Source organism: Macrobrachium nipponense, chromosome 3 (assembly GCF_015104395.2).
Source record: "Macrobrachium nipponense isolate FS-2020 chromosome 3, ASM1510439v2, whole genome shotgun sequence".
Lineage (NCBI taxonomy): Eukaryota > Metazoa > Arthropoda > Malacostraca > Decapoda > Palaemonidae > Macrobrachium > Macrobrachium nipponense.
The window spans coordinates 76642489-76657935 of NC_087202.1; the positions used below are offsets into that span (position 1 = coordinate 76642489).

A 15447-nucleotide genomic window follows, 5' to 3' on the forward strand; every position below is an offset into this window, starting at 1 on the left:
GAGAGAGAGAGAGAGAGAGAGAGAGAGAGAAATTCCTTAACAAAAAAGGCCATCAATGCCCAGGAACTCAATGGAAGTAATCGACTCGGAGAAAATACAAGAAACAAAGGCAGACGCCTAAAAAAAATGATAAAAGCAAATCTAATTGAAGACGAAAAAAAAATCGTTACATCAACAAATAATATCGATTACGAACAGCAAAATGTTTAAATTTACATATTTGCAACCAGGTTAAAATAGGTGACAGTTTCAGTGTCGAGTATTTCAGAGCTAAAACAATGAAATGACTAACTTAGGAAATCCATAATGAACCGACACTAAATGTAAATGGAATTGCATCTAATCATAAAACAAAAACAGACTTCCCGAAACCCTAATTCGTATGTGGGAGAACGCCATAACTGATACACACTAGGAGATACCATACCTCCGAATGTGCTATGGCTTCATCTCAGAATCTAATAATCTTTTCCTTTGTCTAAAGCCCAACCGCCCACGAAATTCAATTTCTTAAAATAAATTTTTATTTTAATATCTCGTAGACAAACATACACATGAATAAAACGGATGAATACGTACTCTCTTCAAATTTTTGTAGGGAGATGTTACTATCGTAAATTTGAAGGGAGATGTTACTATCGTAAGTCTAAAATTCAGATCGCGGATGAGTATGCCATCATTAAAATTTATATTTGATTAACTTTCTCCTTACTTCTGATCATAAAAATGTATTATGGTAATGCGATTCACGACATCATTATAAATGGTCATTTTATGAAATGAAAGCCTACTTCGCTTACAGAGAACGCTAACAGAACATAATGACATATCAAATCTGGAAATGGCAACCTCACCATTTTTATGTTGTAGTACTCGTGTGGGTGTTTGTAGAAATCCACACGAACAATAGACTATAAAATCTATATAAACACCTCATCTAGAACAAAGAGCTATCAAAAGGATATTCTCTTAACTAAATTACAACACAAACCCTTGCATATCACTGAATAAACATTAAATGGGCTATGCTAATTAATCCTCCCACTAACAGAAAATATACTGTCCCATCACTTCCTACAACAAGGACATGATATACACGCAATTATCAAAATGAATGATAATGAGATGAGACTCCTTGCTCAGTTTAAGAGGGTTCTCGACGATCTCAACCCACTTCATCATAATTAAATATGAATTAAACAATAATAAGTAGTATTTGCTTCACTGATTCTCAAAGGTCGGATAGCGCTCTAACTTGAACGCGATCGAAGGTAATGACTTCTGAAGACATTTCCTTATGTTATCTTTTGTCAGGGGAATAATCATCGAGTCATGCACAGCTGAGATAACGAAAAAATCAGCGTTCAAGGGATGCTATCACTTTCTCTATAGATGTTTCTGTGCCACTACCGTAATTGCAGACTTGTTTCTATAAAATTACTCATTTTTGGTTTTCGAAACATGACATAAAAGAGCCTCCCTGAGATTTTGCAACTTATGTCTCTCTGTGCTTTGTCACCCGCAAACATTCACTTATTTGAGTCATTGACAGACATTAAGGGAGTTGCATCTCTGCCCTGAATCAAAGACCCAAGCTCCTAGTGCAAGCATCTGCTCGGAATGAGTACCAGAAATCGTTGACATCGGGATGACGGCCCGAGTTATAAATTAAGTACGCTCGAGGTTAACTTAAGTATATCTTAGTTTTACCCGACCACTGAGCTGATTAACAACTCTTCTAGGGCTGACCCGAATGATTAGGTATTTTTACGTGGCTAGGAACCAATTAGTTACCTAGCAACGGGACCTACAACTTATTGTGGGATCCGAACCACATTATATCGAGAAATGAATTTCCATCGCCAGAAATAAATTCCTCTGATTCCGCATTGGCCGAGCCGAGAATCGAACTTCGGACCACCGGATTGGTAGCCGAGCGCGGAAACCACTCGTCCAACGAGAAACTACGCTCCAGGTATGACATCAACTCTTATCTAATCGAAAGTATATATTCTTAAACTATTCTCCAAAACTGCATGAGTCTCCTGAAAGCGTAAGACCGACAAGTGTTTACATTTTCATTAAAACTTTAGAATTTTTTACCATTCGCTTAGTTTCTCTTGGTCATTAGTGCCTCAGTTTCTCATTACTGTTATTATAATAATTTCTGGTGAAAATTATGACTGCATCAACATAAGTTTTTAAATATTAATTTCACTAGTGTTCAATTTTCTGTACGGCAAAATCACCTAATTAACAGCCTTTTAAAGTCATTTCCCTCAAGTATGTGTGCATACCTTTTCATGTTATTATCTATACTTTTCATTTTATTTAAAGTGTTTAGTATATTTTAAAAATCCGTCAAAACAATTCATAAGTAAAGGATTTGTTATTTTAGGACCTTGAAGGTGCAAAAACTTAGTCTTGTGAGAAAGTGGGATCAGGGTTAGCAGGCGAGAAGAAAACGGAGCACAGGATTAGCAGGTGTGAAGAAAACGGAGCACGGTCGAATGAAAGACAACCGGATCCAACCTTCCCCCTCACTGTACGCCACTGCTTATAATTTCCGAATCTTATACATCACTAACACACTCAGGACTATGCAGGAATAATGAACAAATTCATTTTCCATGTGACAAGCGATAATTCTTCGTAACATGATTTACAATGATTTTCATCTGATGATTTTATGCTAAAACTACCTCGACTGAGAGCAGCTCAGCAATAAGAGGTTGAAGCTATCGTATTTTCATGAATGTTCACACACAGACACACACACGCTCTCTCTCTTTCCCACAAACACTTGGCAGTGATGTGCCCATGGGTGGGAAACATACCCACTAAAAAGCATATCACCCTGTTCTCTTGCGGATATTCATGTATGTAAGTATATATTTCATATCACGGCAAAAATTTTGTATGAAGATCGTTACTAAAATTGAATATAGTCACTTCTCACACGCAGCCAGGCATATCGGTTTCAGATTCATCACTCTCGTTGGCCAGGTATTTTCGAAACGCTGCTCGTTAATCAAGACTGCAGCGATAGGTAGGTTATGCATTTTATCTATTCAAGAATTAAAGCAAAATATTGCGGCCACCGCAGGCAAACAGGACTGTCGGGAGGAAATGATTATAACAATTGAAGGTGAAGGACGAAAACGATTATGGCAAATCTTCCCTTTAGTTGTCAATACTTTTTCTTTATTTTTATTTACTCGAAATTAGAACGAGTTGTGGATTTCACCGTGCACTTGATGAATATAAAATCAATAGCAGAACGTCTAATTGCGTGTGTTTAAAGCAATTAGGTGACACAACTAACAACAGCTGCTGGAACCATACAAAATACTCGTTTTAAATCCTTCGACAACACTTTGTTTACAAACAATGACCTGAATCTATGGCATGAGAGGAACCCAAAGTTAAAAGAAATACTTAGCATTGGGTACAGGCCAGTTAGTTAGTCGTTTGAAACAGGGAGAACATAGTAGTTCACTAAGCCTGGTGTCAAGAAAACTTGGTGAGTTATTCTACGCTTGTTTTAAACAATGTCAGTTACTGTTTATGGAATTTATTTGTTTACTTACTCTCTATGCATGACAGACTTCTTTGTGTTGTTCTGCCGCTCCACCATATTTCAAAGGTATGTTGCAAGTTCCTAAACCGATTTTTTGTGAATACGATTCTAGCTCCATACACATAGATTTACGGTAAATGCCCTAGAATCAAACGTATGTCCAACGCCAAGAGTTAAGTTATTCTTAAGTTAACCGCGTATTTACTAAATTGGGGAGGCAAGGTTTGTGGTACAGCAAATCTAATTAGGTTGTGACAATTTCTAAGCGAGGAGCATCAAACTAAAAAAAAAAAGGGTCGTTCCTGTAAGATATCATTTATACGCTAATTACTACACGTGTTGTCAAAACATTCGGAATATAGCAGATAAGATCGAAAATGAGATGGTAAATCTTAATAATAACTCCGCGTCGGGTATTTCTTTGGAAATTACAGTTTCCTATAGTATTCGGGTTGCTTATTAAGAATTTGCCGTTATTTTTGGGCGGTCGACTGTAATTAACCGCCAGGGGCCAATACTAAACACGGCGAAATACATTGGACGCCCCAATCCCTAGTGGATGTCGTATTCGCGGTTACGTTCCTTGCCGTCTGTGCGGAGTTATTCTTTAGAATTACCCGAAGGGAGTACTGTCAGTGTATAACGTGATGTACAGTAGGAATAATAAGTAAAAGGGGTTACCATCGTCAGTTTCACCTACTTTTTTAGCCTTTTGCCTAACCTCCATTCGTTCTGTCTTTCTTTATTATTTTTAGTGCAGCTGTGGGGTTTCTTTCTCTGTTCCACTCTAAAATCGTTGTGTTTTATTTTCTGGATTTCTTTTATCTTGCTCCCCAACCACTCCAACTCCCTCTTTTCACTGTCTCAAGACCTGAATGGCCGAGAGTTCCCCAGTGTTTGGCTTGACAGCCTAAATTTCAGACAAAGAGAATAACTCTTGGTGTCAGTGTTACTATTATTTACTTTAAATAAAAACTTTTGGTCTATGGAAATAACTATTTAAGCATAAATGAGAGGGCATTTTCGTACAACTACACAAACCAATAAATATTTATGACGCACGCTGTTAAAAGTTAAGATAAAAATTTTAACATTTACTTAATACAACCAATAAATTTTTGACTGTTAAAAATGAAGATGAAAATTTTTACATTACTTAATCCAACCAATAAATTTTCATGACTGTTAGAAATTAAGATAAAAATGTTAACATTTACTTAATCCAACCAATTAATTTTCATGACACTTAAAAATTAAGATAAAACTGTTAACTTTTACTTAATCCAAGCAATAAATTTTTGACACTTAAAAATTGGAATAAAAATATTAACATTTACTTAATCCTTAGCTGATTTTATATTTCTCTATACATTCCCCGAAGGGTATTCCCACAAAATCGTTTTCCTGTTCAGTTGCTATTTCTTCTTTAACAGGAGAAAAACCAAATTCATTCTCCAAAAGTTCAAGGTAATAGAAACAGCCCTGATAACTATCCAACGGGTCTTTGCACATCTTCTGAGTTGAAGTTTCGTGGTCTCTTATCGTTTCTTAATTTCGCCCGTCTGGCAGGTGCTTTTTTTACCTGCCGGTAAATAGTTTTCATGAATAGCCTGGTTCGGGTTGTTTTGGGTGTTTCTAAGGGTATGATTTTTTTTTCTTTCTTCTTCCTACTGCGGGGAAACGAGGAAGGAATACCGCCAGCCAGATATTCTAATAACCATTTTATGCGCAAGAGAGTGTTTTAAGACTATAAAATGTTATGTTTAGTAGTTTTCTTTCTGTGGCCAGTGCAGTACAGTAGTTTACTGCGATTTGATTTGTCTTATTTTAAGCTCTCTCTCTCTCTCTCTCTCTCTCTCTCTCTCTCTCTCTCTCTCTCTCTCTCTCTCTCTCTCTTTAAATTAATATATTACTCGACCATTTCCAGTAAAACGATGTTACGATGTAAGAGTTCTCCAGTGATACTTTAATTTTAAGTTGAATTATACAATTGCCTGTATACAAAAATTCTTGTTCAAAATACGCTGTTTACCAGAGGTTGAATGTTTAGATAACCCTTTTTTTTGTTTTAACTGTCTGAAGACAGCTGAGACTGATGCAGCAACAATCTTAATCTGCTGCACTAAGGTTTCTTGTTCCACATCATGTTTCAGAATGACATTGCAATGCTGCCATTATCAGTAAGGAACTTACTGATTAAGGGGTTTAATTATTCTCTTTATTACTGTCTGTTCTGAAATGTTCCCGAAATATTAAGTTGAAAATCTCGAGTGCTTATAATATCGAGGAAAATATTAGTGACATTGCCGCAATTGAATGACTAATCTACAGCTTCGGATCAGTAGATTTGGACGGAAAAGATGATATGGCTTTTGTAAATGTTATGGCTTAAATAATCGTATAAATGTTTTATTCATAATATTACATATAGTCATAAGACAATTTATTCGACTACTACAGCTCTCTTCCATTATATTACTTATATATTCTTCAGGGTGGCTGGTAATACACGAAAGGATGGGGGCATTTGGCATCACAAATATTGAAGATCCTTTAATAACAGGAATTGTTATGACAATCATGTCAGTGGCACTCTTAGCCTACGTGTGTCTCTGCTGCCACGTCTGTGGACTCCATTTCCACATAGGGCAACTGCTCAGGTGTATTACCGATAATCAGGTCAGAGAGCAGGGGTAAGTCTCTAGTGCTTTTGCAGAGGTCAAGAGAAAATTGCTCTGTTTGAGGATATACTTATTTCTAGATTGCTCTGTTTGAGGATATACTTAATTCTAGATTGTTCTGTTAGAAGATATACTTATTTCTAGATTGCTCTGTTAGAAGATATACTTATTTCTAGATTGCTCTGTTTGAAGATATACTTATTTCTAGATTGCTCTGATTGATGATATACTTATTTCTAGATTGCTCTGTTTGAAGATATGCTTATTTCTAGATTGCTCTGTTTGAGGATATACTTATTTCTAGATTGCTCTGTTTGAAGATATACTTATTTCTAGATTGCTCTGTTTGAGGATATACTTATTTCTAAATTGCTCTATTTGAGGATATATTTATTTCTGGAAGGTCTTCAAAATTTACTGTAGCCAGTTAATGTATCTTACTCTTTTCCCCTTGATTTTGGTGGTGATGCCAACTTGGTCAAATGCAGAAGGTTCGATGCAGCTCCTGCTTTCAACAGATACTTGACTCCACCACCGAGATACTCTGATATAACAAATTCCCTCCCATCATACAGTTGCGCCCTACGAAGGATGGTATTGGCAATCGTAAATTTTCTGTTTTGAATCTAAGCAAAATTTGATCATAGTCCTTGTCACACATGAATACTTATAAGGCGTTCACAATATTAAGGGTCCCCAGAGCTCCAAGTTCCATTTTTTTTTTTGCTCCAAAGTCTTCCAAAAATATCCTACTTTACCCATTGAAATGCGTATATAGACTCCAAAGTGGTCGAAAATCCCATTATGTAACAAATGTGATGAAATGCGTGTTTAAAAATGCCAATTTACAAACTCGTTTTTCTCACAATTTTTTTTTCTAATCAGCCCCTGGAGACCCTTAATATTATGAACGCCTTAATTGTGCTTGAACACTTTTCATATATACCCAACTACATGTTTTCAGCTGCAGTTGGTAAATGGCCCTATGCGCTTGAGGTTCGTTGTACACGTTGACAAAAATGAAGGACGTGGCTCCGTCCTCGCTGCGAACAAACCTACAACCGAAGACGAGAGTCAGGTTTCCTCAATAGTCCACAACAGCCTTTCTAATGAACCGGAAACTTACAGGCTCCAGCCTGTTCTTGGTCGAAGCTCCACCCCTGAGATGATGAGCAGCTGTCCAAGAGTGACCAGCTCTCCAATCGAGGATCACTCGCGAGAAAATCCCCAAGTACAAGCAGCCATCAAGATCACTGTGGAGTCTCCACCCATTGATAATACACGCTCAATTGGAGATATGGTATCTCCTGTTCTTGTGTATGAAAATGCAATTCTCCCATCTCCAGATCTGGCTGTGATTGCCTACAACCAGCCGAACAGCTCTTCCCTATCAACGCCACGTAGTGGATCGCTTGTTTGGCATAACTTGGGCGTGAATTATCTCCCGAAGGCCCAGCTTAATGGAGATGGGTGTCAAAGTAACCCTGCTCACAGAACCGATAACGGTGTTAATGTTAAAGGCCAGAACCTCCAAAGTGAAGCGACAAGCGTTTCTGCTTCCCCTTCCTTTCTCGAAAATGGGTAAGTAACCCTTATGATAAACATAAATTTTAATTTATTTTTTTCTAATTCGTTCTTATGATTTTTTTTCCATTGACAAACTCGCTTGCACGATTTTTTTTTATTAAAATCCAAAATTACAAAATTGCTGGCATTTAAAATTGCTGGCATTTACCTAAGGTACGATTTAACTATTGAGTGGCCATGGAAAAAAAAAATATATATATAATAAGATATATAGATATATATAATTAGATATTATATAATATAATATATAGATAACTATATATAAAGATATTCGCGATGATATAATATATATTATTAAGTATATGATAATATATATATATAATATATATATAATATATATATAATATATATATAATATAGATATAATATAATATATATTAATATATATATATTATAGATAATATATATTAGATATATAATATCTACAATTTAAAATACTAATTAATATATATATATAATTATATAATATATTATTAATATATCTAATATAACTAGTATATATTACAATAGTATAATATTAATATATATATAATATATATATAATATATATATAAAATAGACTAATATAATATAGTAATATATATATAATATATATATAATATAAGAGAATAGAGATATAGATATAATATATATAATTAATAATATATAATATATATATAATTATAGTATATAATATATATATAATATATATGATATAATCGTATTTATATACTTAATAATAATATATATACTAATATATATATATTATATTATAATATAATATATAAATATAATATATAATATCTATAATATATAATATAATTAATATATTATATAATATATATATAAATATAGAATATATATAATAGTATAGTAATATATATATATATATATAATAATATAATAATATATATATAATTAGATCTAATATATATAAATATATTTATATAAATATATATATAATAATTATATATAATAATATATATAATATTTAATAATATAATATTAATAATTAATATCTATATATATTATATATATTATATATATATAGATAATATATATATATAAAATAGATATATATAATAGATAATATCATATATATAATATAATATCATATAGAATATATATAAATATATATTATGATATTATAAAAAATTATAATATATAATATTATATATAATAATATATAAATATAATATATATATATTATATTATATAATATATATATATATATATAATATATATATAATATATATATATTTTAATATATTATATAATATTACTATAATATAATAAATATATATATATAATAATTTATATTATATTAAATAAATATTATATATATTAATATATATATATATATCTATATATATATATTATATTATAATATATATATAAATAGATATCTTTAATATATATTGAATATATATAATATATTATATTATATATATAAGTATATATAATATTATCTTATAGATCTTCTATACTATGATAATATATATATAATATATAATAATATATATATATATAAGATATATATGTAATATATATAATATATAATATATATATAATTAATATATAGGATATATTAATATTTTATATATATAATATATATATATATAATAGATATATAATTATATATATATATATATATATATAATATATATATAATAGATATATAATAATAATATATTAATAATATTATATTATATATAAATATAATATATTATATATATATATATATATATAATAGTATATAATATATTATTATAATATATATATAATTATATATATAATTAATAATAATAAATATCTATATATATATAATATATTATTATATATATATAATAATATCTATATATATAATATTATATATAAGAATATATATATTATTGATATATAATAATCATATATATCTATATAATAATATATATATATCTATATATAATATATAATATATATATAATATAATATAATATATAATAGAGATATAATATATATAATCGTTATATATATAATAGATATAATAATATTCTAGTTATATCTATATATTAATTCTATATATGTATAATCTATAATATATAATATATAATATATAATAATAAATATTATATCTATTATTATATGATAACATATATATAATATCTTATATACTATAATATATATGTAATATATATACCTATATATAATATATAATTATATATATAATAGGATATTAATATATTATATATATATATATATATTATTATATATATATATATCTATATATATTGAATATATTATATATATCATATATATAATATATAATATATATAATATATAAATATATATATAGTATATAAAATATTATATATATAATATAAATGATTATATATATAAGAATCTATATATATATATATAATATAATAATATATAATTATATAGATATTACTTATAATATATAGTAAATCTATATATATATATATATATAATTATAATCATATATGCATATTATAATATATATATAATAATATAATATATATAATATTATATTAGATTAATATATATATATAATAAATAATAATATGTATATTATAATATATTTAGATAATATTTTACATATTTTTTATATATATAATAATATTAATATATATAATATATATATATATAATATATATAATAATAATATATAATAATATATATAAATATTATATAATATATAATATAATATAAATAATAAATATAATAATATTTATATATATATAACAATATATATATATAATAGATATTATATAATTATATATATATTATATATAATATATATTATATATATATATAACGATATATCTTATCTATAATATTATATATTAATAAGTTATAAATATTATATATATATATAAATAATTATATATTATTATATATATCTTATCTATTATAGTATATATTATTATATATTATTTATATATATATATATAATTATCTATATTATATATTATATATATATTATATATTATCTATAGTACAATATTATCATATAGAATTATTATATTAATTATAATTTATTATATATTATATAATTATATATATATATATTATATATTATATAATCTTATATATATAGATATATATATAGTATTATATTATATATTATAATCTCTATTAATATTGTCCTATATATTATATAATATATATATATTATAATATTATATTATATTATATATATATTATATATAATATATATTATATATTATATATATTAGATTATATAATTATTTTATTAGTATTAATATATATATATTATTATATATATAATACTTTGATAATATTATTATTATTTAATATAATATATATTATAATTATTATTATTATATATTATTTAAGTATTTATGTCTATATATATTAGATATATATTGTTATAGTATATTTATATATATATGTATATTATATTTAATATATATATTATTATAATAATATACTATATAATATTATATATATATTATATGATTAACTAATCTATATATATATATTATATATATATATAATATATAGATATATATATATATAATATATTTATATATATATATATAATATATGGTATATATATATATATTATCAATATATATTATATATATATATTAATAATGATATATAATAATATGATATATATATAATATATATATATATATAATAATATAATATATTATATATAATATTAATATATATATATATAATAATATATATTATATTATATAAACAAGATAATATAATTATATATATATATTATATTATATATAATTATAATATTATATATATAGATAATTATCTATATAATTATATATATATTATAATTATAATAATATTATAATTAGATATATTATATAATCTATATAATATATATATATTATAATAATATATATATAATATATATAAATATATATATATAATATTATAATATATATAATATATATATATATATATATATAATACTATATTATTATTACTATATATAATATAATATAATATATATATATATATATGTACATAATATATAGTAATATATATATATAATAATCTATATTAATAATATAGTATATATAATAATATATATATATAATAATATATATATCTAATTATATAATAATACCTGAATATATAGTATATAATAATATATATAATATAGATATACATAATAATATATATATTAAATAATAATATATATAGATAGTAATATGTAATATATAATTATATATATACTTCTATATTATATAATATATATAATGATATAATTATATAGAATATAATTATAATAATAATATATATACATATAATAGATATATATATATTATATATATAATTATATTTCTACAGTTGCTTTTGTATGAGTGAGTATGTTTTCCTGACACTGCCATAGTTTTAAGCTGGCACTGTAAAAACTTGGTGGCTAGGTGACTATTAATTTTTGTATATAATATATAACCTACGATTCAGTACAAATATATTGAACTCTTAATTGCTTCAAGAGTAACATGGCTAAAAGCAGCTTTACTATAGCAGCATATTTCTTCATGATATATATTTTTTGTAGGGTACCGGGCAACTCTATCAAGCTGTTAATGAGAGGGATCCGTGGCGTGGAACAGGTGGTGCTGGCCAAGGAGTCTTCTCCCAATTGTTTCGTAGCGCACTGGCCTATTCCCTCCAAGGAACACATTGATGCAGACAGTTTCGAGGTTAGTGCCATACTGTTGTTCTAGGTGTATTTCAAAATTTTGTTCCCAACTTTAGATCTGCACAACAAGCTCACAAAATTCAACAGGAACAGTCAACAAAATCTTTCTTGGGTGAAGTTTTGACGAAAAATCATGTCATTTTGAAATACTACGTCATTTACCATTTTTATGTGGATACAGACTTGTACCAGACTACTACTGCCTTGCCCTCTTAAGGCATTACTGATCGTGGAGTTTACATGTTACTTAATGACTCCTGGCAACTTATCTACTTCAATCCAGCAATACTGACTATCTGCCTCATTTACACTTCACTGTGGTATCTTTTATTTACACTTCACTGTTGTATAAGTACAAAAAAGGATTAACAATTTAGCTCTTGGCCCTTCTCGTATTTCTCCAAATAAAATCTTATTTTTGAAAAATGTTGAAAAGGTCATGACCTGGTAACAAGGTATAAGTCCTCTTTTGAACACTTGACTTAACAACATCCAGGACACTGCTAGGAAGACTTGTCTTCAGTTAGTAATGGTATTGGGAGGCTTAGTGCCATGTTTTACACCAAGTACCTTAACAGAATGTGTTGCTGATGCACTGTAATACTATACCCCCCCCGACGATAGTTATTTCTCATTTACCATTTCTTAGGTAAAAGGAAACCAGAACTTTAAGCAGTTATGCTTAATAGGTAAAGGCATCGGGAGAGAGTAAGCATTAAAAGATATATTAGAGCAGTTGGAAAATATCCGATACTAGTATTGCCATCAGCTGTCGACCAGAATGCCTTTCAATCAAAATCACCATTCTGACAGCTGCTGCTGCTTTTTTACCCCACCGTCACCCCTACATTAAGGGGTTGGTCGCCTGATGCGCCTTCTCCTCCTCCACTGCCTTCTATCAAAGGCACCATCCTCCACCAAACCTCTTCTCTCCATATCTTCCTTCACTTTATCTCGCCATCTCATTCTCTGTCTCCCTCTCGATCTTCTTCCTCTAACAGGTTCTTCCTAAGCCCTCTTCACTCCCTCCTTGTCATCCATCCTCAGCACATGCCCATACCATCTCAATCGTGACACTCTCATCACCTCTGTAAAAAAAAACCTTGACAAACAATAAACCATGCCTGATGTTGTAAAATTACCATTCTGATAGCTTTAGGCCATATCATTTTTTAAAAGCTGCAAAACAGGAAGGTCAGCGTCAAGGCTAACACCATTATTGTCAAATACTTCCAAACTAAGTACCCATTCTGTCCTTTAGCCAAGCTTTTTGCAAATGGATAGTTTAGCCTCATGTCACACACGAAAGAAAAAAAATGAAGTAAAATGAGCTAGTAAATAAGGTACCAAACATGGATAATTATTTTTCTTTTAAGCAAATACTGAGAACAAAGTACCAAATTCTGTCCTTTAGCCAAGCCTTTTGCAATTGGATAGTTTATCCTCATGTCATAGACGGAAGAAAAAAAATTGAAGTAAAATGAGCTTGTAAATAAGGTGCCAAACATGGATAATATTTTTTTTCTTTAAAAAGCTGCAAAACGGAAAGGTCGACATCACAGGTAACATCCATTATTGTCAAGTACCTAAAACCAAGTACCAATTCTGTCCCTTTAGTAAAGCTTTATTGCCAAGGATAGTTTATACTCCTGTCATAGACAGAAGAAAAAAATTGAAGTAAAATGAGCTTGTAAATAAGGTGCCAATCATGGATAATTTTATTTTTAAGGTCTCTGTGGAAGGGTATCCCGTGGACAAAATCTTCGTGGAATTCCTCGACGACGGCGGACAGAGCATCTGCATGGCACAGTTACTTCCATCGCACAACAGCAGCAGCTCTGTAAACAATCAGACGAGATACCACTATCGTGTGCCAATTTCGCCTCTACAGACGCTGCCCAATCTCCTGAGGGCCACATCGACGCCATCTTCGGAGACGTCGTCTGCACCAGGTGGTGCTATGCCGTCTCTGACTCTTTCTTCAGTGACTCCATCATCCTCACTGCCACCGCCTACATCGTCCGGGACACCAAGTTCTTTGACTCCCTCGTCGTCTTTGTCCCAAGTTACTACTGCGACTCCTTCGTCTTTGGCTCCCATGTCGTCGTCTTCTGCTGCAGGTTCCTCAGGATCGTCTCTCGTGTCGTCGTCTTTGACGTCGTCGTCTGAAACGCAACTGTCTTCGACTTTAACTACTGTGACAACACTGTCCGGGGAAACATAGCATCGCACTTGATTAAACAAAAAAAAAGACTAACTAACTTTCTTATTATATTTATATTTTTTTTACATAATTAAAATAAGGTGCATCATGTTTACGACACTGAATAGGCTACTATCGAAAAGATTAACTTGTTCAGGTAGTATTTTGAGCTGTATTTTATTTAATATAAATATCGTGATAATGTAATATATCCAAGTTTAATAGATATGTTAATAAGGTGAACCACACACGTGCAAAATCGGGACGTTTAAGTATGAAAAGTATCGAATCAGTAATTCAAATCTCCCATATCGTGTTTTATATATTATGTAAATCTCGGAAGAAAGTCTGAAAATGTAAAATTATTTTGATTGATGCTTTAGTCCTTTACCATTCGTCTTTTATTCTGCTTCTCACGTTCTGAATGATTCTGTATTTTTTTATAAACATCAGCATTCCCACGTTCAAGAGTTTCATGATGACCAGACCTCTCTTATTTATGATTTTTTATTTCTACTGCCACCTGTGAACAAACAAATGGAGAAATATGCATAAGATAATCTAGGTACTTAAATTGATAAAAAAAAATAATCGAAGCTTGAAAGTGCAGATCGCCCACAATTTTTAAAATTTATATATAAATGTATTTCCAACAAGAATATTTCAATTACAAAATGCAGTGTACAATCTTATCAGCTCAAACGGCACA

The 15447-nt window shown here is 28.6% G+C and overlaps 1 protein-coding gene across 2 annotated transcripts; it reads left to right on the top strand.

Moving 5' to 3' along the window:
• Nucleotides 1-3390: 3390 nt before the first annotated feature.
• Nucleotides 3391-15201, top strand: LOC135221822 (uncharacterized). 2 transcript variants are annotated; one of them, XM_064259720.1, is made up of 6 exons: nt 3391-3523; nt 6075-6273; nt 6750-6855; nt 7226-7842; nt 12392-12536; nt 14265-15201. In XM_064259720.1, the coding sequence occupies exons 2-6, from the start codon at nt 6098-6100 to the stop codon at nt 14757-14759; spliced, it is 1539 nt and encodes a 512-aa protein (XP_064115790.1). In that variant the 5' UTR covers nt 3391-3523; nt 6075-6097; the 3' UTR covers nt 14760-15201. The 2 variants fall into 2 exon arrangements, with proteins under 2 accessions (XP_064115790.1, XP_064115791.1); XM_064259721.1 differs by lacking the exon at nt 3391-3523 and adding an exon at nt 3570-3646.
• Nucleotides 15202-15447: the final 246 nt, after the last annotated feature.